Raw genomic sequence first — 27,446 nt, forward strand, 5'->3', positions numbered from 1 at the left:
TTGCCAGCCTTCGGTGCCCATGCCGCAGGAGTACATGCATCTAACTGAGAGCTTGTGCAACCTGGTGTTGTCATGAACTACTGATGCCTGCGCCGCCTGCCCCGCTGGCCGCGAAGCTCCAACCTCCCCCTCTGGTCATCATAGCGATGTCGTCACATGGACCTGTTTCTATGGTATCGACGTGAGCGTTATCGTAATGGCACACTATAGTGCCGCTTTCAAACGAAAAGTTGTGCTAGCCGCAGAGGCATAGTAAGCCAGGCGGGACTTCAGCATAGATGAGAAAAATGTCCTTCGTTGGAAGGGGCAACGGGAGACGCTTTTGCATGTGCTGCAACGAGGCGATGACAGCAATAAGGAAGATAAGCACGTAATAACAGAGAGGAGCTGTTCACCGAGATCGCGCTGTGTGTTTTGACGCATGCAATGCCGCACTGTCTGTGCATGCATGGGCGCACGGACGCGAGCTTGCACACGTCCGCAAGCATATGTGTGGTCCGGGCTATAGGGACAAGGCTAATGGTGGTGACAACGTAGAGTGAGCTTGGCATGTTCATATTAAATAAATGCTTTTATCATTTTGTGAACACTGCCTTCACTTTTTTATTCGGCCTACATTCGAGGTAAGTTCTTTTTATTTTTTTCTGGCTTCGGACATTCGGGATGGGCTTAGAATCGGAGCCGGCCTAGATTTGAGTAAATAGGGTACTATCCTTAATTTGTACTGCTGTCTATTAGATTGCTATCGCAATCGATGCTTTGCCTTTCGGGTGAAACTGCAACTTTTTTTGATAAGCTGTTGACAATTACTTCTTTATACATCCCGCCCAGCTATCAGCTCTCCAAAACAGAATTTGAAAGCTTTATTGCACAACTTCTAGAACCCTATATTGTCGCTGGAGATTTAAATGCACATAAAAGCCTGTGGGGGGACTCTGTGTGATGCGAGAGGGTGCCCGGTAGAAAAATGTCCTGTTATGTGCATGGGCACATTTGCTAAATAAGAAAGAACCGATATTTTACAGTGTTGCAAATGAAACATTTTCATCTATAGATTTAACCATTGCATCAAGTACAGTCGTGCCACATTTGGAGTGAAGGGGCTTAAGAATCCATATGGGAGTGACCATTTCCTGATTATTTTAAAATTAACAAAACAAGATGAATGCTCTCCACATGTGTTGGAGTGTCGGCTCAGTGAACTGGCGGCAAAGCAGAGAGCTAATATATTTTACCTGGGATTACATTCGTATGCTTAGTATTGACAATGCAGTTTCATATTTAACAGCATTTATTGTCAATGTAGCGTCAATATATATCCCACAAACAAGTGGATCGCCTTCTAAATGATGTGTTTCCTGGTGGAACGATGAGTGTAGGGAAATGCGAAAGAAACAAAGTAAGGCTTGGAATCACCTCTGTGACTCTGCGACTACAGAGAACCCTATTAGCTTTAAGAAAATAAAGTTTGAGCGTAGAAGAACGTGCCGCTGTGCCAAAAAGGGAAAGCTGGCAAAGATACACATCCAGCAATAATTGTTTTACTGATGAACGAGAAGCCTGGAACAGGGTGAACAAAATAAAAGGCCAGCGAACTCATCCTCTACCATTACTAAATACACAGGGAGACACCCTTGAGGACCAGGCTGATTTGCTAGGTGCACACTTTACATTTCCAGTTTGGCCCCATTACATGGATACATTTCTACGATAACAGCGGCACGCAGAGTGATTGCCCCTGGATTGGAAAGGCACAGTCAGTGAACTATGCAATTGTCCATTTAGCATGGTAGAGCTTCAGGCTTCACTGAATGGTTGCAACAGTCCACTCCAGGAAGTGACAGTATATTATATGAAATGATCTAACACTTACACCCTGAAACCCACAAAACACTACTGTCACTCTTTAACTCCATGTTCTCTGCCGGCTGTATTCCGTCTGCCTGGAAAGAAGTAATCATAATTCCTATTTTCAAAGAGGGCAAGGACCCATCTTCGGCCAGTAGTTTTAGGCCTATAGCTCTCAAAAGTTGTCTATGCAAGCTCTTTGAGAACATAATTAATTGGCGGTTGCTCCATTTTCTTGAAACGAACAATATAATGGACTCCTAACAGTGCGGTTTCAGAGAATGTAGATCCACAATAGGGGCCGTATAACGTAAAACTATTCGAATATGTTTTTGTTCCAATCTCCCGATGTCAAATTAGCGTAACCGCCGACGCAAGCGTCGGGCGGTCACCCTCAGAGTTGTCTGAACAAACCAATCAAATGCTCCCCTCGTTCATAGGAGGTCACTTTTGTTTGCTTGAAAAACGAATAACATTGCCTGCACTGAGCGGCTTCTCATATCTAATTGGCTCACAAGAGGCGAGGAGCATGCTCAAGTGGAGAGGGATTCGATGGGGCCGAGTGACTGCAGTGAATATCGATAACCGGATGAAGAGGGTGGTGCCAGCATCTGCGATTAGTCCGCTTTCTCGTAGCTTGCGGTGGCTCATCGACAGTCGCGGCGGCATGCAACGGAAGCTGAAGAGTGACGCTAAAACGGATCCTCAGCAAAAAAGAGTTGGCAGAACGAGGTCGTAAACATGCTGAAAGTTCTCGAAAATGTTACACGGCCACGAAAAAAGTTTTATTACACGCAAATAAACCCATGCTCTCTGGCAGGGGCGAGTAGCCAGTGCTGGAGCGATCGGCGGCAGCCATCTTTTATTCCTTTCGGAACGGGGCAGCCTGCAACTATTCAGAAATTCACTTATGTTCGGCATATTAATGCTTCTTTAACGCGTACATGTCGCTTCGACGCGGGGAGTTCTTGTGGTTTTGTGACGTTGGGTGAGAGGCAGGTGAAGTGGGTGCAGCCTGAAAACTTTTGACCAATATCCGAGGGCTATGGTGAAAAGGCATCGAATCAGAAATTACTATTTTTTTGTTCGGTCAAATTATGCATAATCAGTGAGTACACATAATATCAGATAGGGAGCTATCGCGGTTTTTGTGACGTCGCGTGACAGACAGGTGAAGTGGGGGTGGTCCAAGAAAGGTTTTGACCAATCGCGGTGGGCTGATTGCAGAATTGGAATAGAAAAGTTTGGAATAGTTTTACATTATAGCGCCCCAGATCACCTTGTCCGCATCGAGACTAATATCCATGATGCCTATGTACATAGACCATCTTTCTTATGAGTATTTTTCGATATGGCAAAGGCATATGACACAACTTGGCGTTTTGGAATACTCCGTGATCTGGCAGGAATGGGAGTTCAAAGCAACCTACTGAATGTGATTCAAGGTTACCTCTCTTATTGCATGTTATGTGTTAGAGTTGGTCACATCCTGTCGCGTCCATTTACACAGGAGGCTGGTGTACCACGAGGTGGTGTGCTGAGCTGTACTCTATTTATTGTAAAAATGAACTCTCTCCATACTGTCCTACCACGTACAATGCTTTTCTGTATATGTTTATGACATCCGAATAGGTTACAAATCATGTAATCTTAATACATGCAAGTGACAAGTGCAGCTTAGCTTAAGTAAATTGTCTGAATGGGCAGACAAGAACGATTTCAAGCTAAACCCTCAAAAAAGTATGTATGTCCTTTTCTCGAACAAGAGACGTGTACTGCTGGACCCTATAATATATTTCCACAGAGGACGACTATCTGTGAGCTCCGAACATAAATTGTTGGGTATTAGTCACTAAACTAACCTTCATCTCCCACATGAACTATATTAAAGTGAAGTGCCTCAAAACTATGAATCTGCTAAAACTCTTGTTACGCACATCCTGGGGAGGCAAGGGAGCAACTTGGCGCTTCATTGAGGCAATTGTGGATGCATACCAGACTTTTGTGCATGTAGGTTTATCAGCAGATACCGCCAAGTTGATGTCAAGTTACCGACAAAATCCTAAGCTCAATGAGCTTTATTCAGTACTGTGCATGACATATACAGGATGTCCCATGTAACTTTAGCCAAACTTTAAATATATGTGAATGCCACGTAGCTAGACAGAACCAAGGTAATGTTGTTTGCCGTCACTTGGAGATGCTCAAAAATGTTTTTTTCATTACGCCTAATTAGATAATTAGTCTCAAATATAATTAGATTAAAAGTGTAAATGAGAAAATTGTAGAGCGACATGAAAAACTCTCGATACAGCTTTCCATTGCTCAATACATGCTACATAAAGGTGTTTTTCCGAGCGTGAAAGAAGCCCGCAAATGCACACAAAATTGCCGTACAACCGCCCACTTGAGGCACTTTACTTTGGCTCAACATTACCAACAACATTACCTTGGTTCTGTTCAGCAGCGTGGCATTTACATATTTTTAAAGTTTGGCTGAAGTTACGTGGGACACACTGTATATCTAAACCGCATGTCATCATATGCTGGGTTCCTGGGCACAGAGACATTGAGGGTAATATGCTTGTAGACAAACTCGCCACATTTATAGCAACAAAATTGCCTAAATTGCCTAGCTGTTGCCTACTAGCAACACTTGTGGGGTATGGGAACCTGTAATAAGCTGCACCTGGTAAAACCACAGTCGGGCAATTGGCCATCGACAACAAAATCAATGAAATTATGTCCTGTTCTGTCGTCTTAGAATAAGGCACACGTATGGCACACACAGTTACTTGCTGTTTGGTGAAGAAAACCACAATCTGTGGTCGATGTGGTGAGATGCTGACCATCCTTCACATTCTGCTGTAGTGTTGGAAAGCAGAAGCTGAGAGAAAGAAACGCTTTCCTTTAGCATACTGGCAGCATAATGTGCCTCTCCATCCGGCACTGTTTCTTGGTGCAGAACTGTTTTTAACAGCAGAGCTTTTTAAGCTTGAGTTCCAGCCGTGCTCAGTGACCACACAAAACTCAGCGCAGCTGCTCAAAGGGAAGTGGAGAGGAGGAAAGGCTAGGCAAGACAGAGAGGCAACAGCTAGGAGCGCGCGTCGTGGTGCAGGTGTTTGGGTGAGGAAGCGCGCAGGAAGGGATTGGCTGTGCCTAGCAATGACCTATGCTCTTACGTGCACATGGACTCCTAGTTGAGAGACGCGGTGTGCGCCAGTGGGGTGAGTGTCCGATTCACTGATACGATGGGCAGACCTAGGAAGGTGCTCTCTCCCAAAGAAGACAAGTCACGGCGAAGGAGGAGGAGGCGACAAATGGGAGGCCGCGCAGGGCACGAGGAGGAGAAGCGATGGGAAGGTGTTTCTGTGCGGTGCGCCAATACGAAAGATGGAATCCGCTCATCTCGAGTGCCAGCGGGAGCTTGCACGAGAATGCGGTCAAGGAATCGGCGGCACTGCCGACGGTCGCCTCCCCCGCTGCCGCTGCTTATGCAACATGGCAGCGGCTGCTGTTACCTCAGTGACACAGCTGCTTGCAGACGTTGCAACCTACTGCTGCCACCACCTTAAATGTTCACGTCCGTCACCCTATATTTTTATCGTTTTCTTGACCATCACTACCACGTGACAATAGTGCACTACCGGGCTGACCCGCAGTGGAGGTGCAGCAGGCTTTAAGCACTTCCCATACATGGGTCGATCCCAAAAATAGTGCAATACAAGGCCAAACCCTTGCAGAGGTGAAGCAGGCTTTAAGCACTTTCCATACATGGCCCGATCCCGAATATAGTGCAATACCGGGCTGAGCCGCGGCAGAGGTGAAGCAGGCTTTAAGCACTCCTCATACACAGGCGGATCCTGCATATAGTGCATTACTGGGCCGACCCACGGCAGAGGGGCAATTTGCCATTAAGGGGCACACATACACAGCTAAGCTGGTCATCCTTCACAGAGTGGAAGGGCACTGAATTTTTTTGATACTAAAGTAGTTTTAGGTTTCTTAAGTTATGTTTTCCTACATGTTATCTGTCCTAGAAATTCATAGCACATTCTCTCATCTGAGGGTGTTGCTGTGATAGTATCACTTTGTATAGCATGTGCCTCCAGTCCCTTGTGTTCAAGGGCCCAGCTAAGGCAGTAGGGCTTCTTGCAAACTTTTGGCACTGCAAAAGGCTGACATAGTAAAATTTGTCAATTTATCTCTCATGTTTCTAGTACGCATTATTAGTAATTGCCATAATTTTATTTCATATACACTTTATGCTTTCCCTCAAGTCTAAATATTTTAAGGCAGTTTGTCGTGTGCGTATCATGGCTACGCACGCTTATATCGCATTCCGTTTCTCTACCACGGGTGCGCTTTAAAACCACGGCGCTGCAGTTTTTGCTTTTCTTTTCTTTCTTCTTCTCCGCCCTTAAACTGGCTTTCTTAACTATACTACACGCAGAGACAAAGCAACAGCGCGCGCATGCGATCCCATAGATGAGATGAATATATATATATATATATATATATATATATATATATATATATATATATATATATATATATATATATAGAAAACTATCAGTCATAGCTCTCGTAGTATAGCCCTCTGGGCCGTTTCTTTTCTTTTTTTTTTTTTTTCGAGAGTAGTCCTATTAGGGTTATTATAATTACACGAAGGTATTTCGCCCTCATCAGCAGCAGTCCTTGGTATAGTTATTCTGGCGGCTAGCTTCCCACGCTATGCGTGCCGCCATCGCACCTGGTTAAGCTTTTCCTAGACGCTAGAGTTATGCTTTGTCCGCGCAACCTTGAGCGATCGGAAAGCGCGTTTCCCCCTCTTGGCCGACGGAGAGGGGAGGCTTCGTTCCGGCCGCGAAGCTCTCCACATCTCTGTAAGGTGCCTTGTGGATGTCTCGTGCTGAAGATGCCCTCTCGGTGAGCGCATATTCCCCCCCCCCCTCATCTTTTAAGAGGTTCAATACATACAAGCATTTGTCTCGCAAACCAGATTTTTTTTTCAAGGGAATTTTCCACGTCTCAGTAATTTCTCTCGTCGTATTCGAGTGCTGATTGCCGTGTTATAGTTTGTTAACGAAGCTTTCCCTCAAGTCTAAATATTTTAAGGCAGTTTGTCGTGTGCGTATCATGGCCACGCACGCTTATATCGCCTTCCGTTTCTCTACCACGGTTGCGCTTTAAAACCACGACGCTGCAAGTTTGCTTCAGAGACTATCCTTTCCTTCCCACTTCTCCGCCCTTAAACTGGCTCTCTCAACTACTACGCGCAGAGACAAAGCAACAGCGCGCGCATTAGATCCCATAGATGAGATGAATATTTACAATTATTATTAGGGTTATAATTATATTCCGAGTGCTGATTGCCGTGCTATCGTTTGCTAACGAAGCTTTCCCTCAAGTCTAAATATTTTAAGGCAGTTTGTCGTGTGCGTATCATGGCCACGCACGCTTATATCGCCTTCCGTTTCTCTACCACGGGATGCGCTTTAAAACCACGGCGCTGTAATTTTGCTTCAGAGACTTTCCTTCCCTCCCTTCTTCTCCGCCCTTAAACTGGCTCTCTTAACTACTACACACAGAACAAAGCAACAGCGCGCGCATTAGATCCCATAGATGAGATGAATATTTACAATTAGTATTAGGGTTATAATTATATTCGAGTGCTGATTGCTGTGCTATCGTTTGTTACCGAAGCTTTCCCTCAAGTCTAAATATTTTAAGGCAGTTTGTCGTGTGCGTATCATGGCTACGCACGCTTATATCGCATTCCGTTTCTCTACCACGGGTGCGCTTTAAAACCACGGCGCTGCAGTTTTTGCTTTTCTTTTCTTTCTTCTTCTCCGCCCTTAAACTGGCTTTCTTAACTATACTACACGCAGAGACAAAGCAACAGCGCGCGCATGCGATCCCATAGATGAGATGAATATATATATATATATATATATATATATATATATATATATAGAAAACTATCAGTCATAGCTCTCGTAGTATAGCCCTCTGGGCCGTTTCCTTTTTTTTTTTTTTTTTTTCGAGAGTAGTCCTATTAGGGTTATTATAATTACACGAAGGTATTTCGCCCTCATCAGCAGCAGTCCTTGGTATAGTTATTCTGGCGGCTAGCTTCCCACGCTATACGTGCCGCCATCGCACCTGGTTAAGCTTTTCCTAGACGCTAGAGTTATGCTTTGCCCGCGCAACCTTGAGCGATTGGAAAGCGCGTTTCCCCCTCTTGGCCGGCGGAGAAGGGAGGCTTCGTTCCGGCCACGAAGCTCTCCACATCTCTGTAAGGTGCCTTGTGGATGTCTCGTGCTGACGATGCCCTCTCGGTGAGCGCACATTTCCCCCCCCTCATCTTTTTAAGAGTTTCAATACATTTGTCTCGCAAACCAGATTTTTTTTCAAGGGAATTTTCCACGTCTCAGTAATTTCTCTCGTCGTATTCGAGTGCTGATTGCCGTGTTATAGTTTGTTAACGAAACTTTCCCTCAAGTCTAAATATTTTAAGGCAGTTTTCCTAGCCTCTAAAGCCGCTCGAGTTCGCTCTTCTCCTTGAGCGGCCATTTTTCCTAGAAAGTATGCCTTCCAACTACTCGGAATCAGCAAAAACCGACTATCGCGGACAACATGAGTCTCTTTCCACGTAAGTGTGGGGCTTGGAGCAGGAGCTGTGGCGCTTAAAAGTAGCCTGGGGCCTGACAAACCAACCGACTGAGCTATCTTTCCGGGCAACATCGAAGGGTCACGAGTTCAAATCACCTGTTATGTTCCTTTTTTTTTCGCCCCTTTTTCTTTTTTTTTTCTTTCTTTTAATGTCTTTTCCTTTATTTTATCACTGTACGGGAACCCTCCTAAAAAAAAAAAAAAAAAAAAAGAACGATATATATCTTCAAATATGTATGGCCTCACACTCACATGTGCAGGTCATAAATACCAGGTTCTGTAGCCGAGTGCCATCCATGCGGTATAACCGAGCTCAGATTGGTCCACCTGGACTGACCAAATAGGGCACCACTGTAGGTTAAATGAGGCGTACAACTCCTGCGGGACCCGCCGTGGTTGCTCAGTGGTTATGGTGTTAGACTGCTGAGCACGAGGTCGCGGGATCGGAACCCGACCACGGCGGCCGCATTTCGATGGGGGCGAAATGCGAAAACACCCGTGTACTTAGAATTAGGTGCACGTTAAAGAACCCCAGGTGGTCGAAATTTTCGGAGTCCTCCACTACGGCGTGCATAATCAGAAAGTGGTTTTGTCACGGACAACCCCATAAATTAATTTTTAATTTAACTCCTACGGGGACGGTAGAGTATCCGTCTCCAGTGCAAGAGGACCAGGATTCAAATCCCGGTGCCGCGCTATTCTCCACCGGAAAATACAAAAAAAAAAAAACCGTGTGTTGAGAAAATTGCACAAACAGGCCTGGAGTGCGGCCTGATCCCGGTGACCAGAACCGGTAACGCACTCTCTCACCAGAGCAGGACTGGCCACCCTGGTGCAGTACTTGGCCACAACCTCCTATATGAATACAACAATCGAACCCCGGCCCTCAGTCCCCAGCAGCCGCGAAGCAACTGACCACGGCGGCGGTCAGATCTGTGACGCTGCAGAGGGTGCTAAGAATACCTGGCTCCGGACAGGCTGCCATTGGAATCTGAACCTGGCAACGTTTAACGTTAGAACGCTATCTAGTGAGGCGAGTCTAGCAGTGTTATTGGAGGAATTAGAGGGTAGTAAATGGGATATAATAGGGCTCAGTGAGGTTAGGAGGACAAAAGAAGCATATACAGTGCTAAAAAGCGGGCATGTACTGTGTTACCGGGGCTTAGCGGAGAGACGAGAACTAGGAGTCGGATTCCTGATTAATAAGGAAATAGCTGGTAACATACAGGAATTCTATAGCATTAACGAGAGGGTGGCATGTCTTGTTGTGAAACTTAATAAGAGGTACAAAATGAAGTTTGTACAGGTCTACGCTCCTACATCTAGTCATGATGACCAGGAAGTCGAAAGCTTTTATGAAGACGTAGAATCGGCGATGAGTAAAGTCAAAACAAAATACACTATACTGATGGGCGACTTCAATGCCAGGGTAGGCAAGAAGCAGGCTGGAGACAAGTCAGTGGGGGAATATGGCATAGGCTCTAGGAATAGCAGAGGAGAATTATTAGTAGAGTTTGCAGAACAGAATAATATGCGGATAATGAATACCTTTTTCCGCAAGCGGGTTAGCCGAAAGTGGACGTGGAGGAGCCCGAATGGTGAGACTAGAAATGAAATCGACTTCATACTCTGCGCGAACCCTGGCATCATTCAAGATGTAGACGTGCTCGGCAAGGTACGCTGCAGTGACCACAGGATGGTAAGAACTCGAATTAGCCTAGACTTGAGGAGGGAACGAAAGAAACTGGTACACAAGAAGCCAATCAATGAGTTAGCGGTAAGAGGGAAACTAGAGGAATTCCGGATCAAACTACAGAACAGGTATTCGGCTTTAACTCAGGAAGAGGACCTTAGTGTTGAAGCAATGAACGACAACCTCATGGGCATCATTAAGGAGTGCGCAATAGAAGTTGGTGGTAACGCCGTTAGACAGGAAACCAGTAAGCTATCGCAGGAGACGAAAGATCTGATCAAGAAACGCCAATGTATGAAAGCCTCTAATCCTACAGCTAGAATAGAACTGGCAGAACTTTCTAAGTTAATCAACAAGCGTAAGACAGCGGACATCAGGAACTATAATATGGATAGAATTGAACAGGCTCTCAGGAACGGAGGAAGCCTAAAAACAGTGAAGAAGAAACTTGGAATAGGCAAGAATCAGATGTGTGCGTTAAGAGACAAAGCCGGCAATATCGTTACTAATATGGATGAGATAGTTCAAGTGGCTGAGGAGTTCTATAGAGATTTATACAGTACCAGTGGCACCCACGACGATAGTGGAAGAGAGAATAGCCTAGAGGAATTCGAAATCCCACAGGTAACGCCAGAAGAAGTAAAGAAAGCCTTAGGAGCTATGCAAAGGGGGAAGGCAGCTGGGGAGGATCAGGTAACAGCAGATTTGTTGAAGGATGGTGGTCAGATTGTTCTAGAGAAACTGGCCACCCTGTATACGCAATGCCTCATAACCTCGAGCGTACCGGAATCTTGGAAGAACGCTAACATAATCCTAATCCATAAGAAAGGGGACGCCAAAGACTTGAAAAATTATAGACCGATCAGCTTACTGTCCGTTGCCTACAAAGTATTTACTAAGGTAATCGCAAATAGAATCAGGAACACCTTAGACTTCTGTCAACCAAAGGACCAGGCAGGATTCCGTAAAGGCTACTCAACAATAGACCATATTCACACTATCAATCAAGTGATAGAGAAATGTGCAGAATATAACCAACCCTTATATATAGCTTTCATTGATTACGAAAAAGCGTTTGATTCAGTCGAAACCTCAGCAGTCATGGAGGCATTACGCAATCAGGGTGTAGAGGAGCCATATGTAAAAATACTGGAAGATATCTATAGCGGCTCCACAGCCACCGTAGTCCTGCACAAAGAAAGCAACAAAATCCCTATAAAGAAAGGCGTCAGACAGGGAGATACGATATCTCCAATGCTATTCACAGCATGTTTACAGGAGGTATTCAGAGGCCTGGAGTGGGAAGAATTGGGGATAAAAGTTGATGGAGAATACCTTAGCAACTTGCGATTCGCTGATGATATTGCCTTGCTTAGTAACTCAGGAGACCAATTGCAATGCATGCTCACTGACCTGGAGAGGCAAAGCAGAAGGGTGGGTCTGAAAATTAATCTGCAGAAAACTAAAGTACTGTTTAACAGTCTCGGAAGAGAACAGCAGTTTACGATAGGTAGCGAAACACTGGAAGTGGTAAGGGAATACATCTACTTAGGGCAGGTAGTGACCACGGATCCGGATCATGAGACTGAAATAACCAGAAGAATAAGAATGGGTTGGGGTGCGTTTGGCAGGCATTCTCAAATCATGAACAGTAGGTTGCCACTATCCCTCAAAAGGAAAGTGTACAACAGCTGTGTGTTACCAGTACTCACATATGGGGCAGAAACCTGGAGGCTTACGAAAAGGGTTCTGCTGAAATTGAGGACGACGCAACGAGCTATGGAAAGAAGAATGATGGGTGTAACGCTAAGGGATAAGAAAAGAGCAGATTGGGTGAGGCAACAAACGCGGGTAAACGACATCTTAGTTGAAATCAAGAAAAAGAAATGGGCATAGGCCGGACATGTAATGAGGAGGGAAGATAACCGATGGTCACTAAGAGCTACGGACTGGATTCCAAGGGAAGGGAAGCGTAGCAGGGGGCGGCAGAAAGTTAGGTGGGCAGATGACATTAAGACGTTTGCAGGGACAACATGGCCACAATTAGTACATGACCGGGGTAGTTGGAGAAGTATGGGAGAGGCCTTTGCCCTGCAGTGGGCGTAACTAGGCTGATGATGATGATGATGACACTTTATGCACTTTACTGTGCTTGTTTTTAGGACCCTTTAGAGCCACATCGCATCCACTTTATGTAATTCATTACTCTATTGCCAACTCATTAACGCTCGCCTGGCACTCTTTGGCCATATATATCTCTTGTGCCAGAAGACACCAAATTCATCATTATCATCAGCTGTCAGAGTGCTGGTATAAAGCCACTATCCTAACAACCCAGGAGCTACGGATTTGACTCAACTGTGAATTCACAATAAAATCGCAGCATGTACTTGGACAATGCCAGCAATGAAAGGCATGAACGCAGAAGACCTCAATGCGCTACTGAATTTGCACTGCACAAACTTGGAACTGTGCAGTGAACTCATGAAAAAAAAGTGTAAGCGAATTGAACAGACCAACTATATGCAACGCATGCCACAATCTGATCTGTCATGGCCACTTTCCTGTTTCATCATTATCATCATCAGCCTAGTTACGCCCACTGCAGGGCAAAGGCCTCTCCCATACTTCTCCAACTACCCCGGTCATGTACTAATTGTGGCCATGTTGTCCCTGCAAACGTCTTAATGTCATCCGCCCACCTAACTTTCTGCCGCCCCCTACTACGCTTTCCTTCCCTTGGAATCCAGTCCGTAACCCTTAATGACCATCGGTTATCTTCCCTCCTCATTACATGTCCAGCCCATGCCCATTTCTTTTTCTTGATTTCAACTAAGATGTCATTTACCCGCGTTTGTTCCCTCACCCAATCTGCTCTTTTCTTATCCCTTAACGTTACACCTATCATTCTTCTTTCCATGGCTCGTTGCGTCGTCCACAATTTCAGCAGAACCCTTTTCGTAAGCCTCCAGGTTTCTGCCCCGTAGGTGAGTACTGGTAAGACACAGCTGTTATACACTTTCCTCTTGAGGGATAGTGGCAACCTGCTGTTTGAGAATGCCTGCCAAATGCACCCCAGCCCATTCTTATTCTTCTGGTTATTTCAGTCTCATGATCCGGATCCGTGGTCACTACCTGCCCTAAGTAGATGTATTCCCTTACCACTTCCAGTGCCTCGCTACCTATCGTAAACTGCTGTTCTCTTCCGAGACTGTTAAACATTACTTTAGTTTTCTGTAGATTAATTTTCAGACCCACCCTTCTGCTTTGCCTCTCCAGGTCAGTGAGCATGCATTGCAATTGGTCTCCTGAGTTACTAAGCAAGGCAATATCATCAGCGAATCGCAAGTTGCTAAGGTATTTTCCATCAACTTTTATCCCCAATTCTTCCCACTCCAGGTCTCTGAATACCTCCTGTAAACACGCTGTGAATAGCATTGGAGATATCGTATCTCCCTGTCTGACGCCTTTCTTTATTCGGATTTTGTTGCTTTCTTTGTGGAGGATTACGGTGGCTGTGGAACTGCTATAGATAGCTTCCAGTATCTTTACATATGGCTCATCTACACCCTGATTCCGTAGTGCCTCCATGACTGCTGAGGTGTCGACTGAATCAAATGCTTTTTCGTAATCAATGAAGGCTATATATAAGGGTTGGTTATATTCCGCACATTTCTCTTATCACCTGATTGATAGTGTGAATATGGTCTATTGTTGAGTAGCCTTTACGGAATCCTGCCTGGTCCTTTGGTTGACAGAAGTCTAAGGTATTCCTGATTCTATTCGCGATTACCTTAGTAAATACTTTGTAGGCAACGGACAGTAAGCTGATCGGTTTATAATTTTTCAAGTCTTTGGCGTCCCCTTTCTTATGGATTAGGATTATGTTAGCGTTCTTCCAAGATTCCGGTACGTTCGAGGTCATGAGGCATTGTGTATATAGGGCGGCCAACCTTTCTAGGACAGTGTTCCCACCATCCTTCAACAAATCTGCTGTTACCTGATCCTCCCCAGCTGCCTTCCCCCTTTGCATAGCTCCCAAGGCGTTCTTTACCTCTTCCGGTGTTACTTGTGGGATTTCAAGTTCCTCTAGACTATTCTCTCTCACCTTATCGTCGTGGGTGTTACTGGTACTGTATAAATCTCTATAAAACTCTTCAGCCACTTGAACTATCTCATCCATATTAGTAACGATATTGCCGGCTTTGTCTCTTAACGCACACATCTGATTCTTGCCTATTTCTAGTTTCTTCTTTACTGCTTTTAGGCTTCCTCCGTTCCTGAGAGCCTGTTCAATTCTATCCATATTATAGTTCCTTATGTCCGCTGTCTTACGCTTGTTGATTAACTTAGAAAGTTCTGCCAGTTCTATTCTAGCTGTAGGGTTAGAGGCTTTCATACATTGGCGTTTCTTGATCAGATCTTTCGTCTCCTGCGATAGCTTACTGGTTTTCTGTTTAACGGCGTTACCACCGACTTCTATTGCGCACTCCTTAATGATGCCCATGAGGTTGTCGTTCATTGCTTCAACACTAAGGTCCTCTTCCTGAGTTAAAGCCGAATACCTGTTCTGTAGTTTGATCCGGAATTCCTCTAGTTTCCCTCTTACCGCTAACTCATTGATTGGCTTCTTGTGTACCAGTTTCTTTCGTTCCCTCCTCAAGTCTAGGCTAATTCGAGTTCTTACCATCCTGTGGTCACTGCAGCGTACCTTGCCGAGCACGTCTACATCTTGAATGATGCCAGGGTTCGCGCAGAGTATGAAGTCGATTTCATTTCTAGTCTCACCATTCGGGCTCCTCCACGTCCACTTTCGGCTAACCCGCTTGCGGAAAAAGGTATTCATTATCCGCATATTATTCTGTTCTGCAAACTCTACTAATAACTCTCCTCTGCTATTCCTAGAGCCTATGCCATATTCCCCCACTGACTTGTCTCCGGCCTGCTTCTTGCCTACCCTGGCGTTGAAATCGCCCATCAGTATACTGTATTTTGCTTTGACTTTGCCCATCGCCGATTCCACGTCTTCATAGAAGCTTTCGACTTCCTGGTCATCATGACTAGATGTAGGGGCGTAGACCTGTATAACCTTCATTTTGTACCTCTTATTAAGTTTCACAACAAGACATGCCACCCTCTCGTTAATGCTATAGAATTCCTGTATGTTACCAGCTATGTTCTTATTAATCAGGAATCCGACTCCTAGTTCTCGTCTCTCTGCTAAGCCCCGGTAGCACAAGACGTGCCCGCTTTTTAGCACTGTATATGCTTCTTTTGGCCTCCTAACTTCACTGAGCCCTATTATATCCCATTTACTGCCCTCTAATTCCTCCAATAGCACTGCTAGACTCGCCTCACTAGATAATGTTCTAGCGTTAAACGTTGCCAGGTTCATATTCCAATAGCGGCCTTTCCTGTTTAAGTCACGTCAACTCTTGGATACTCTAGGTGTGCTGAGCGACAACTTGATAACTGGTGTAATTTGGGGAAATCAAAACAAGTACACGTACCAATGCTGTCGTGACTTGAAACAGTATTATTGCAGACACCGTAGAAATGCAGTGTGAGCACAGCTCCTTCAATACCGATCACTACAAATTCCTACAGGGTACAGTAATGGCTTAAGTGTCATGATATGACCTATAATGCTTTTATGTGTTTTCCTTTCTTACATATGTAGGCACATTCTTACTTTGAAACCAGTTGAAGCTCATATTTTTTTGCTCCTGTAACCACGTAGCAAGCCTGTAAGCATGTAACACAGTAAGGCTGGTCTGGGTGAAGGCACGTTTTGTACATATTTTATTGGCTTGCTGTGTTACAGGCAGACCCAAACACACTGCCGCTGCTGAGCTGGCAGTTTGTGGTTATCCAGGTGTCAGCTTCAGCACGGATCATTGACCCTGTACTGGCGTTTGGTCGCCATAGCACCATCTTCTTTTTCCAGGTGAGATGCGTTTCACCTTGCAGTTGCTGGCTGAGTGAGTATCTTTGAACCTATGGAGGTTCCTTGTTCACAATGCACCAGAGTCTTGATTAGTTTAAATATGTGGGAGTAAATTTGGGGTATCTGATTCGTAGTGGTCTTCAGTATCAGTAACAATTTGAGCTGTCTGTCACATCAGTCAACAAACTGTTCAACAAACAGTTGTGCAACAAGCTTCTTTTCACTAGTGTTGCATTTTCTTGAACCTTTTCTGAGAAAGGGTTTTCTTTGTAATTTGTTGTGTGGATGACAGTTTTTTTCTTTTTGTCAGCTCTCAGTCTTACTCCACCAGCTAAAAATGCTAGCTCTTTACCAGGCAAAAAAAAAAAGTAAGAATCAATGCACTGCTTCACACTGTCCTTTATGCTTAATATAATCTTTCACGTTAACTGATACTCACTTCTTGTGATTTGTGTGCAGTTATTCAACATGGGCTTTCACTGCATAGGAAACCACCGTCCCTTTTATTTTTGACGTTATATATGCACTCGCGCAACCTATTATTTGTCCCATGTAAAACCAACCATCATAACACTTGCTTTTTTGTCACACCGTTTACTGGCCTAAGGATGAGTAATCTTTCCATGCTTATCCAATGCCTAAAAATTATGCATTGTGCCTATCTTCTTGTGGCTACAGCAATCATGTTTTTGATTACTGCACCTCACTCTCCCTCATTGAGCTGTGCTTGGGATGGTTATGTTCCACATTATGAAGGAGTATCTGTTCAAAACTGTGATAACAGCACAAAGACTAGGCAGACGATATACAAGTATCGTATTTTCCAGTTTATAAGCCACATCTTTGTATAAGTCGCACCCCTCTCAAAATGGCAGTCCTTCTGAAAAAAAAAAAAAAAGTGTATAAGTCACATTGGTGTACAAGGTGCACTTGTTCATTCAGTAAACGATCTAAAAAAGAATACAGTGACGTTTCACTTCATGAGTGCGAGTCACGTGCAAGCGTGTTAGTGCCATTCCTAAAGAATTGCAATAGCAATGAGCTGGACCCTCCAGGCACAGTTCTGCCGTCGTGGTCGCCGGGATGTTCTATATAGAGTCCAAGGGCGATAACATCGTCCCCGCTCACCATATGCTGTATGTGCAAGTGAAAGCGTGCGGCAGCGAGCCAAATAGTGCACAAGGGGGGAAAGGGGGAAGGCAGCAGGGGGGGGCTTGTACTCTGGTAGCAACTGCGTAGTTTGGACAGCGGCGCGCACCATATCTTGAAAGCGATCTGCAGATGCGAGGACTTCGGAGTCAGTTGACTCGCGGTTGTCCTGCTGCCGCTTGCGTTGCTTCTCCGTCCTTCTCGCACAGCGCTTCACAGCTTGATCACGAGAAGAACCCGGTATGTCCATAGCGTCCATATTTCTTATTTTAGAGTTATTAAATCATCGCAAAAAGGAAAGAAACTGCACTTTCTTGCATGACATAAATCTGCCTCACTGAGAGTTGCTTGTACCACATCGTAGCCAGGCTGGCCAGGCTTGCTAATATGAGGCAACCTGAGCGTGTGATAACAGAGAGGAGCTGATCACCAGGGTCACACCGGGTTTGTATGTGTACGAGCTGTGCCACACTGTCTGCGTATGTGTGGGTGCGTGGGCGTGAGCTTGCACACCTCCACAAGTATACATGTGGTCTAGGCTTAAGACAGTTGTATTGAGGCAAAGCTGACTTTAGGAAACTGGCTGCCACTGTACAACATATGTTAGACCTTTGCTAATTTTTCTTGCCAAGAAATTGAGCGTGCATTCGATGTCTAATTTGTTTAGAAGCTTCAATGTTATTTTTACATTAGTATTCTACTTTGGACAGATAGAAAGCGGTGTGCATTTTGATTTGGGGCATGCTAGAATAGGGCAACTACTGCCAAATGACTTAGCAGTGTGTTTTGACGTTTATTCTGCATGTTGTTGAATTTGACCTATCACATTATTCGTTCATTTTCGTCAGTTCCGCCCTGGTCGAATTAATGGAAGTCGACTGTACAAATATTTAACTATTTATGTTTTGTCCATAGAAAACCATGTACAGTAAAACCTTGTTAAACCGTACCCGTTTAAACAGTAGTTTCGTTTTAAAAGTAGTAAAGTCAAATCCCTCACTCAGTGGCCATTGAACATTATGTGTTTTGTAACCGTATAAACTGTACCAGCTTATTGCGTACGTATCAGTTAACGCGTAGTGTTTCCACTTTTCGTCCCGAAATCACGATGGAGCTTCGGCCCGGCAGAACAATGAGCCTCAGAGATCAGAATGGCCTCCAAGCACAAACGCAGAGGGCACTTGGAAGGGTGAAGCCACATCAATGTGCATGCCGCACATGTGTGTCAGCGTGGCTGAGCACATACGCAGCCCATGTGCCCTGTTTTAGAGGTAATGTGCCGTGTGTGTGCAAAGTGTGGGCATGCCAAGATTACGTGGCATCTTGTGTGCTGCCCTCCTGCTTGTTCAGTACTGGTGGTTGCGTAATCTTGAGTTTCTGAGATGTGTTGGGGGCGGAGTGTGGCTGGCTTCACTTAATTCGTACCGCCGATGTGAAGATATCGATACAGCATGAAGCTATATATAAATAAAGGGAAAATCAGACATCTGCTCGTTCGTAGCAACTGCTACAAAGAAAACCCATATGGGTTCCTCGAAAGAAAAGCCTCAGAGTTGAAGAAAAATTCGTCCTGGTCTGGGACTCGAACCCGGGACCACCGCCTTTCCGGGGCAGCCGCTCTACCATCTGAGCTAACCAGGCGGCTAGCAGATTGCAGGGCGAAGTCAAATTTGTCGCCAACACGAAGCAAAGGCAAGTGTTTGACGTAATATTTCTGCGGAAACCCGCAAGGTGGAGAGCCTTGCGGGTTCTGCACCTTGCGACAATACAATACTTACAATATTTGTGCTTGTTGTTCAACTTGAGCCAACTGTATTTCAGCTGGGTACACATGTGCAGCACCTGTTCACTTCTTTTTAACTGAGTCTACTCATATTGCCATTTTTAAAGATAGCTTATTTTGTGACTACTGTTTTGTGATGAGCACACAGTTTTTCTGGAATATACATGATTCGCAGGTCAACATTCCCAGCTTGGACAAGATCATTTTTGTGCCCTTACAGAAGATACAAGTGCAGTACACAGTCCAGAATTTTACTGTAAGTTCCTCTTACGCAATATGCAGTGTTTAAGGGGAGGTGCACCTTAGAGATCCACTTTCTTTGAGAATACAGCTAATTGGATTAAGTTTATCCATAAAATAGAGTTCATATTCTTCTATGCCAAATATAATTTTAATTTTTCAATACCTCATATCTGGTTATCTTTATGTGCCCCCTGGAAGGGGGAAAAGTTACCTGTGCAAGATTTAGGCTTCATACCAGGCTTTTGAGAATGTCATAAAATGGCGTATATTGCTCCTTATAAACAAATAATTGCAAAGCTCTAAAGCTTTTGATGCAGAAGCATCAGATGGCCCATTGAGCGAGAAAGCCAGTGTCTGTTGTCTGTAACAGCGAAACGGCACCTAAATTCCCAATGGCTGCGACGCCATGTCACAAGCATGCCTCGATGGAGCACACCAGGCGAAAGGGAACACCTACTGCTTTGGTAGCACGCCAGGTGCTGCTTGAGGGGAGAGGGTATCACCGCTACCTGCCTCTCTCTCACCCCCACTGGGCTTAGCTGCTACACTCCTGCTGGCCTTGGTGGCCGCTGTTGTTTCCTCTGTCCCTCGTCGTGCAGGACGTTGATGGCATGCTTCGTTGGCACTGCAGTCTGCTGCTGCTGCTGCTTGCTGGCTCGGGCAGCACAAAACTCGGACTGCTCAACGGCGTTCAAATGGACATTAATGCTTTCGCATTTACAACTTCTAAGTGCTCAGGTGTCCTCGGATTTTCTTTTAGCTTTATTGTACCATGTGGTCTTATTTAAATGAAAGCAGATTTTAAATAATAGGATTACCTCGATGCAATTATGCTTTCTTCACTATTCAGACAAAAGATAGTTGAGTAGCTGTTGTAGTCTGTTTGCTAGTTACTAAGATTGGTTAACTTTTTAATTACTGCTATTAAAGCCAATATTGCAATGGTAGTATCGGAGGTGGGTGCCGCAGAAAGTAAAAGTAACTTACATAAATTTAGAAACGCTATCCATTCTTAAGATAATTGGCTATGAAAATTTACATTTTCCTGCTTAGATATAACTGAGACTGGGTGCATGAAGAGCACCCATAGAACTGCCCACGTGATTCTTCCCACCTTGTTTGGTTTCTTTATGGTGATCATTTTATCTGCCAAAGAACTTGGCAACCTACAATTGTCTGCAGTGCAGGCATGCAACGATGGATTTGAGGCATCTGCATGCCATCGCAGCAAGCTGCTCTACATTCATTCATTCGATTTATTGATAAATCACAAGGGATGGTTGCAAACTATCTGGACCGATAGCCTGCATTGGCGAGTGGTTGGTCTAGTGGAAAATACATTGAACAGGTTAGGAGTGCAAATATATATGTATACAAATAATGAAGCCTGATAAAAGAAAGAACATAACAAGGCATGTTTATAATCACATCATTACAACATATAACAGGTAAAATAAGTAGAATACACTGACAACAGCATGTGAAAAGGACTGTTTACAAATCTTGATATTGCAAATACAGTATTTTCACACTACTATATAAAGTTCTATGCTACTTTTAACTACTAGGCTAGGGTAGTTGATTCCAAACGTTTGTCCCGTGAAATTCAATTAATCATTTTCCATATAAATTACAGCATGTAGGCAAATTAAAATTGTCATTTGATGCATGTCTAGTGTTATCTGATGGTAGGGTTAAAAGAGCAGAGGAGAGGGGAAAGCTGGTGCCTATTGTTTTGTTAACAAAATGGGCAATCTGATAATTATAAAGTGCCGAAACTGATAGTGTACGTTGTTCCTGAAATATAGTGTTCTTAGCATTCACACAGTTACCACTGTTGGGGTCTCGGTGCTGACGCCCGTTATTGCCAATGGGTCGCAAGCCCCAAGGGTAGCGTTGGCCTGGCGGCCTGGGGCACTGGAAGCATCCGAAGGTCCCGGCAAAGCATGAGAAGACTGGTAACAGAACAACTTGTTTATTCTAACAACGCAAAAGAGCGGCCGGTCAGGTCGACCGAAGTGGAGAGACGGGAGAGCACGTAACTCAACAGAAGAAATCGGAGCCTCTCTCCTGGCGTCCGGGGGCAGCTGCTCTTATACTCTCGGCGTCGCGGGCCAGAAGGAAGGTCACGGGATGAGCCCACGCGACGGCGGAGCATGAGCCCACGACGGCGCGCACGGTCGAGCCGAGAGACATGGTGAGCCGAGTGTAGTGACGCATCGCCAACCCGCCGACGGACAGACCTCCTGGCACCTCACTTGGGGAGCTCCGCTCCCCGGCTGCCGCGCTTTGACAAGCGTGGGCACACACACACACACGCACGCACGAAGACACGTGGCACTGAAACACGCCTGGACACGCTTGGCGGGGAGGCATTGCGGCGGCGTCGAACGGCCCAAAATGTCCGCCGCATTGAACGAAGCCCCGGCGTCCGTTGCATCCGCGCCGGCATTACCGCGCGTTGTAGGCGAAACGTAACAGACCGCCCCGCCGGGGGAAGGCGATCCCGATGGTCAGGGGACTGCATCCGCTGTCCGGAGGGATGTCGCTCGATGATGCTCATAACCGAAGTCGGGCGTCCTTTGGCGTTTCTTGAGCGCAGCGCACAGAGAAGGCCTCGTTCTCACGTTCAGGTGCACACAGGACACTGCAAAGTGACTTCGGGAGAGTTGACATTTTTGTTCTCGTTTCCGGCAAGCGTTAGAACTACGCCGAAAGTCAACCGCTCAGTCAGCAAGCACGGCACAACCCTCACTAAGCCCTGCCAGGCTCTTTCCCCTTTTATACTGCTGCCTAGTTCCTTACAGTAGTTTAGCAGCACTCAGAACGCGTCCACAAATCGGAGAATTGCACTAGAAAGCACATCATCACTTTGAAACACTACACGAAAGCAATAGGTTAAAAATCCTGCCTCAGGAAGAAAAACATCAGTAACAAGCAATTTTGAGGCTGATTCCCACGTTAGGGGCGTCGACTTAAGCCATCGGCGTTACCGTTGAGACTCCCCCTTTTGTAACGCACCTCAAAGGAATATTGTTGCAAAGCGAGGCTCCAGCGCAGGAGGCGGCCATTTTTGGGAGAGATGGTCTGCAGCCATTGGAGAGGGCAGTGATCCGTCTCAATGATAAACCTCGAGCCAGCTAGGTAACATGACAATTTCTGAACGGCCCACACGATACACGCACACTCTTTCTCGGTGGCGCTATACGCCTGCTCACGACTCGTCAGCTTACGACTAGCATACAGGACGGGGTGTTCTACTTCTCCATTTTCCCGTTGGCACAGTACAACGCCCATGCCTCGCTCACTAGCATCACACTGAACAACGAACCCTTTTGTGTAGTCGGGCGATCGTAGCACAGGCTGGCTTGTTAGGGCGCTCTTTAGGGCGCTAAAAGCTCTTTCCTTTGTCTCATCCCAGACGACTGTTTGCGGCTCTGTCTTTCTTAGAGCATCCGTCAAGGGAGCCGCGATATCAGAGTACCTGGGGATGTACCTCTGATAGTAGCCGGCGACACCTAAGAACGACCGAATATCGGTCTTCGTGCGCGGTTGCGGGAAGTCTCGCACAGCGGCCACCTTTATTTCAGAGGGGCGGCGACGACCCCGACCAACCACGTGTCCGAGGTAGACAACCTCGGCCTGTGCTAACTGGCACTTGGGAGCCTTGACTGTCAAGCCCGCATCGCGCAGGCGGGTTAGCACTGCCCGCAAGTGCGCCATATGCTCAGGCCAGGATGCGGAGAATATCGCTACGTTGTCTAGATACGGTAAAGCGAACTCTTGCTGTCCCCGCAACACTTTATCCATGAGGCTTGAAAAGCAGTATGGCGCGTTCTTCAAACCAAAACTCAAAACTTTAGGACGGAATGTCCCCATTGGTGAAATGAACGCCGCATACCTACTAGCCTCTTCTGTAAGTGGAACCTGCCAATAACCCCTGACAAGATCTAGGGTGGAAATAAACTGAGCGCTACTCACTCTCTCAAGGCGCTCCTCGATGTTAGGGATCGGATAAATTTGATCCTTAGTGATGGAATTAAGCCTGCGGTAGTCGACGCAAGGACGAGGTTCCTTGCCCGGTACCTCAACTAAAATCAAAGGGGAGGTATAATCACTCTCACCCGCTTCAATAACACCGAGCTGTAGCATTTTCTTTACCTCAGCCTCCATAATATCGCTCTGGCGGGGTGACACCCGGTACGCCTGGGATCGTACTGGCTCTGGGGAGGTAAGTTCTATGTCATGAGTAAGGACAGAAGTCCTACCAGGCCTCTCAGAGAACAGACCTTGAAACTCTTGTAAGAGCTGGTGTAGTTCGGTTTTCTGCTCAGGTGACAGCGATGCTTTACTTATTAAGTCACTAATGACTTGATCGGTGTCTTTCCTGTTCGTCACTGAGCCTAGTCCCGGAAGCTCGACCGGAAGCTCTTCTAACTTTCCCGCATCGGGAATTTCCTCTCCAGTATCTGGTGCCTTTAACGCTACAGGCTCAATTTTATTCAGTTCGGGCGTGCTCTGAATACCAGCTTGCTGCGCCTCTGACCCTTTTTCATCGTTCAACAACGTCGGCCCCGCAACTACCGCCTTTGCAGCGAGCTCCCGAACCTTCGATCTGGTTAAGGCCTGAACGCTAGCCTCACCAAACAAAAGCCCCTTCTCGCGCAGGAGGTGATCGGACCTGTTCGAAAATAGGTACGGGTACTGGGGGGGCAGCATAGATGACACTGCGGCCTCCGTCTCAAGTGCTCCGAAAGGTCCTTCAATAAGCACTTTTGCTAACGGCAGACACACGCTATGAGCTTCCACTGCTTGCTTGATCCATGCGCACTCGCCCGTGAACATATCGGGTTCTACGTAAGAGGGGTGAACTACATCCATTGTAGCTGCGGTATCGCGAAGCACTCGGCACTCTTTCCCGTTCACGAGGAGGTCTCGCATGTAAGGCTCGAGAAGCTTGATGTTCTCGTCAGTGCTGCATAATGACAAAAACACGACTTTTGGTTTTGTTTCTGGACACTGCGCCGAAAAGTGACCCGGCTTCTGACACGTATAACACACGCGCACTTGCCTCATCTCGAACCGCTTTCTGCGTTCGGCTTCGGCTGCCGCCGTCTCCTCACGTTCGGTCGGACACTGCGCCGAAAAGTGACCCGGCTTCTGGCACGTATAACACACGCGCGCTCGCCTCGTCTCGAACCGCTTTCTCATGGGCGTGAACTTCGGCCTCTCAAACTTGGAGCCAAATTCACCCTTTTGACCGTCCTTAGCTCCGCGAGCCCGACGCGTCACAAACTCCTCGGCTAGCTCAGCGGCTCTAGCCACCGTACTAACGTCTGGCCTATCCAAGACCCAGTACCGCACGTTCTCAGGTAACCGACTATAAAACTGTTCTAGCCCGAAACACTGCAGAACTTTCTCGTGGTCACCAAACGCTTTCTCTTCTTTGAGCCACTCCTGCATGTTTGACATAAGCCTGTAGGCAAACTCTGTATATGACTCACTCTTGCCTTTCTCATTTTCCCGAAACTTCCGACGGAACGCCTCCGCTGACAGCCGGTACTTTTTTAGCAGACTCGATTTCACTTTGTCGAAATCCTCTGCCTCCTCTCTCTCCAAGCGAGCGACTACGTCGGCCGCCTCGCCGGGTAGCAAAGTGAGCAAGCGCTGTGGCCACGTTTCCCGAGAGAACCCCTGCTTCTCGCATGTTCGCTCAAAGTTAACCAGGAACAAACCAATGTCCTCTCCAAGCTTAAACGGCCGCATCAGGTCAGTCATTTTGAACAATACTCGTTCTCCTGCACCGTGTGCCTGACTTCCATTACGAGCGCGTTCCATCTCTAACTCGAGACGCTTCATTTCCAAAGCGTGTTCGCGCTCTTCTTTTTCTTTCTGTTCTTTTCGTTCACGCTCATCTTTCTCTTTCTGTTCTTTAAGTTCATGCTCATCTTTCTCTTTCTGTTCTTTAAGTTCACGCTCCCTCTCTTCAATGGTCTCAAGGCATTCCGACAGCTCGTCATCCTCAGCTTCTAACTCAAGAATAGCCCTTAGCAGTTCTGGTTTTCTGAGTTTGTCTGAGACATCCAGACCCAACTCTCTTGCAAGCTCCAGCAATTTCGGTTTGCGCAACGACTTCAAATCCATGGCTGCTCTGAATGCTGCTTTCTCTACTGCCTACTATTGTCTTGCCGCAAACTAACCCGGCAGCAACGACAACCACAATTACCAGCTCTGTTTCTGACACTAACAAAAGCCTGGCAAAACTCAGAAGAAGAAAGTCCCGCACTCACCAAACCTCGCAGCCAAGAATTCAGCGCAGTCGTTCCGCTGCAGGCAACCAGTCATCACACAGGGCTCGTTGCACTGCTCCCGGATGGTCGTTGTGCTGCTCAGCATACAGTCAACCGCATCTCTTCGCTGCTGGCCTCCGTTGTCGCGATCCCACCGCTGCCACCAGCTGTTGGGGTCTCGGTGCTGACGCCCGTTATTGCCAATGGGTCGCAAGCCCCAAGGGTAGCGTTGGCCTGGCGGCCTGGGGCACTGGAAGCATCCGAAGGTCCCGGCAAAGCATGAGAAGACTGGTAACAGAACAACTTGTTTATTCTAACAACGCAAAAGAGCGGCCGGTCAGGTCGACCGAAGTGGAGAGACGGGAGAGCACGTAACTCAACAGAAGAAATCGGAGCCTCTCTCCTGGCGTCCGGGGGCAGCTGCTCTTATACTCTCGGCGTCGCGGGCCAGAAGGAAGGTCACGGGATGAGCCCACGCGACGGCGGAGCATGAGCCCACGACGGCGCGCACGGTCGAGCCGAGAGACATGGTGAGCCGAGTGTAGTGACGCATCGCCAACCCGCCGACGGACAGACCTCCTGGCACCTCACTTGGGGAGCTCCGCTCCCCGGCTGCCGCGCTTTGACAAGCGTGGGCACACACACACACACGCACGCACGAAGACACGTGGCACTGAAACACGCCTGGACACGCTTGGCGGGGAGGCGTTGCGGCGGCGTCGAACGGCCCAAAATGTCCGCCGCTTTGAACGAAGCCCCGGCGTCCGTTGCATCCGCGCCGGCATTACCGCGCGTTGTAGGCGAAACGTAACACCACCTATTATGCTTAGCGCTCTCTTTTGTAGTCGTAGTAGTGGTTCTAGATATGACATATACAATGCAGTCCACTTATAACGATACCACATATAACGCTATATATCAGTTATAACGATGGGTCGACATGAGAGTGTAATTTTATGCATTAGGTCTATGGGGAAAAAAAACATTTATAACGATAGGTTATTCACCGCATATTGGATATAACGATCAAAATTTTGCCGTTTGGACGGCGTTTTCCGTGCCAAATAATTGTAACACTTGCATTGCTTAGTTCCCTGAAACGAACAATGTCGAGACGAGGCGATGTTTACCTCCGTAAGTTCGTATCTGCCGCCATTACTGCGCAGCACGTCCCGCCCCGACCTCGCACCGGTGAGTACCTGAGTAGGCGCAGCACGCCACAAGATGGCGCTAGCTGCTTCATGCGCGTTGGCCACAGTCGCTCCGAAAGAGAGAGAAAGAAAAAAAAAAAGCGACAAGCAAAGCGGCGCGGTGGAGCCCGTCCCGGCGTATCTCTCGCGATAGCAGGCTGACGCCACCGAAGCAGCATGCAACGAATGGTTCAACCCACTTCAAAGATGGTGCCGACAAAGCACAGAGCTGTGTCACTTGACACGAAGATGGATATATTGCAGGACTCTCAATGTGGCTTCAAGGTGGGCGCCCTTGTGAAGAAGTATGAGCTCACCCAGTTAACGATATCAACCATCTTGAAAACCGGGAGCACCGCGATTGTGAAGGCAGGAGCTATCAGCGGCCATGCCGATCAGCGGAAAAGGGTTAGAGACCCTTTGTACGCCGATGTTGAAGAGGCGCTTTACCAGTGGTTCATCACCAATTGCTTCAACAAGGCGGGCTTTGTGCGTAAGGACGAAATTCCCCAACCCACTGAGACCAACACGGTGGAAGCCGCCGACATAACCGAGCTCTGGGAGCTCGTTCCTACTGGTGACACAGGTGGTGCGTCGAAGGAGGAGTTTTTGACTGCAGACAGTGTTG

General features: G+C 46.7%; 1 protein-coding gene across 6 annotated transcripts in view; it reads left to right on the forward strand.

Moving 5' to 3' along the window:
* Vps8 (vacuolar protein sorting 8) overlaps positions 1 to 27,446 on the forward strand; it is a 972,138-nt gene that overhangs the window by 263,064 nt on the left and 681,628 nt on the right. For all 6 annotated transcript variants that reach the window (XR_008608392.2, XM_055061192.2, XM_055061196.2 and 3 more), the window contains exons 12-13: positions 16,041 to 16,163; positions 19,271 to 19,351. Coding sequence is in view for 5 of the 6 variants with exons in the window: in XM_055061192.2 (XP_054917167.2) it covers positions 16,041 to 16,163; positions 19,271 to 19,351 (204 nt within the window). In the remaining variant the exon portion in view is untranslated. The remainder of the gene's footprint in view (positions 1 to 16,040; positions 16,164 to 19,270; positions 19,352 to 27,446) is intronic.

Source organism: Dermacentor andersoni, chromosome 1 (assembly GCF_023375885.2).
Source record: "Dermacentor andersoni chromosome 1, qqDerAnde1_hic_scaffold, whole genome shotgun sequence".
NCBI classification, from domain to species: Eukaryota; Metazoa; Arthropoda; class Arachnida; order Ixodida; family Ixodidae; genus Dermacentor; species Dermacentor andersoni.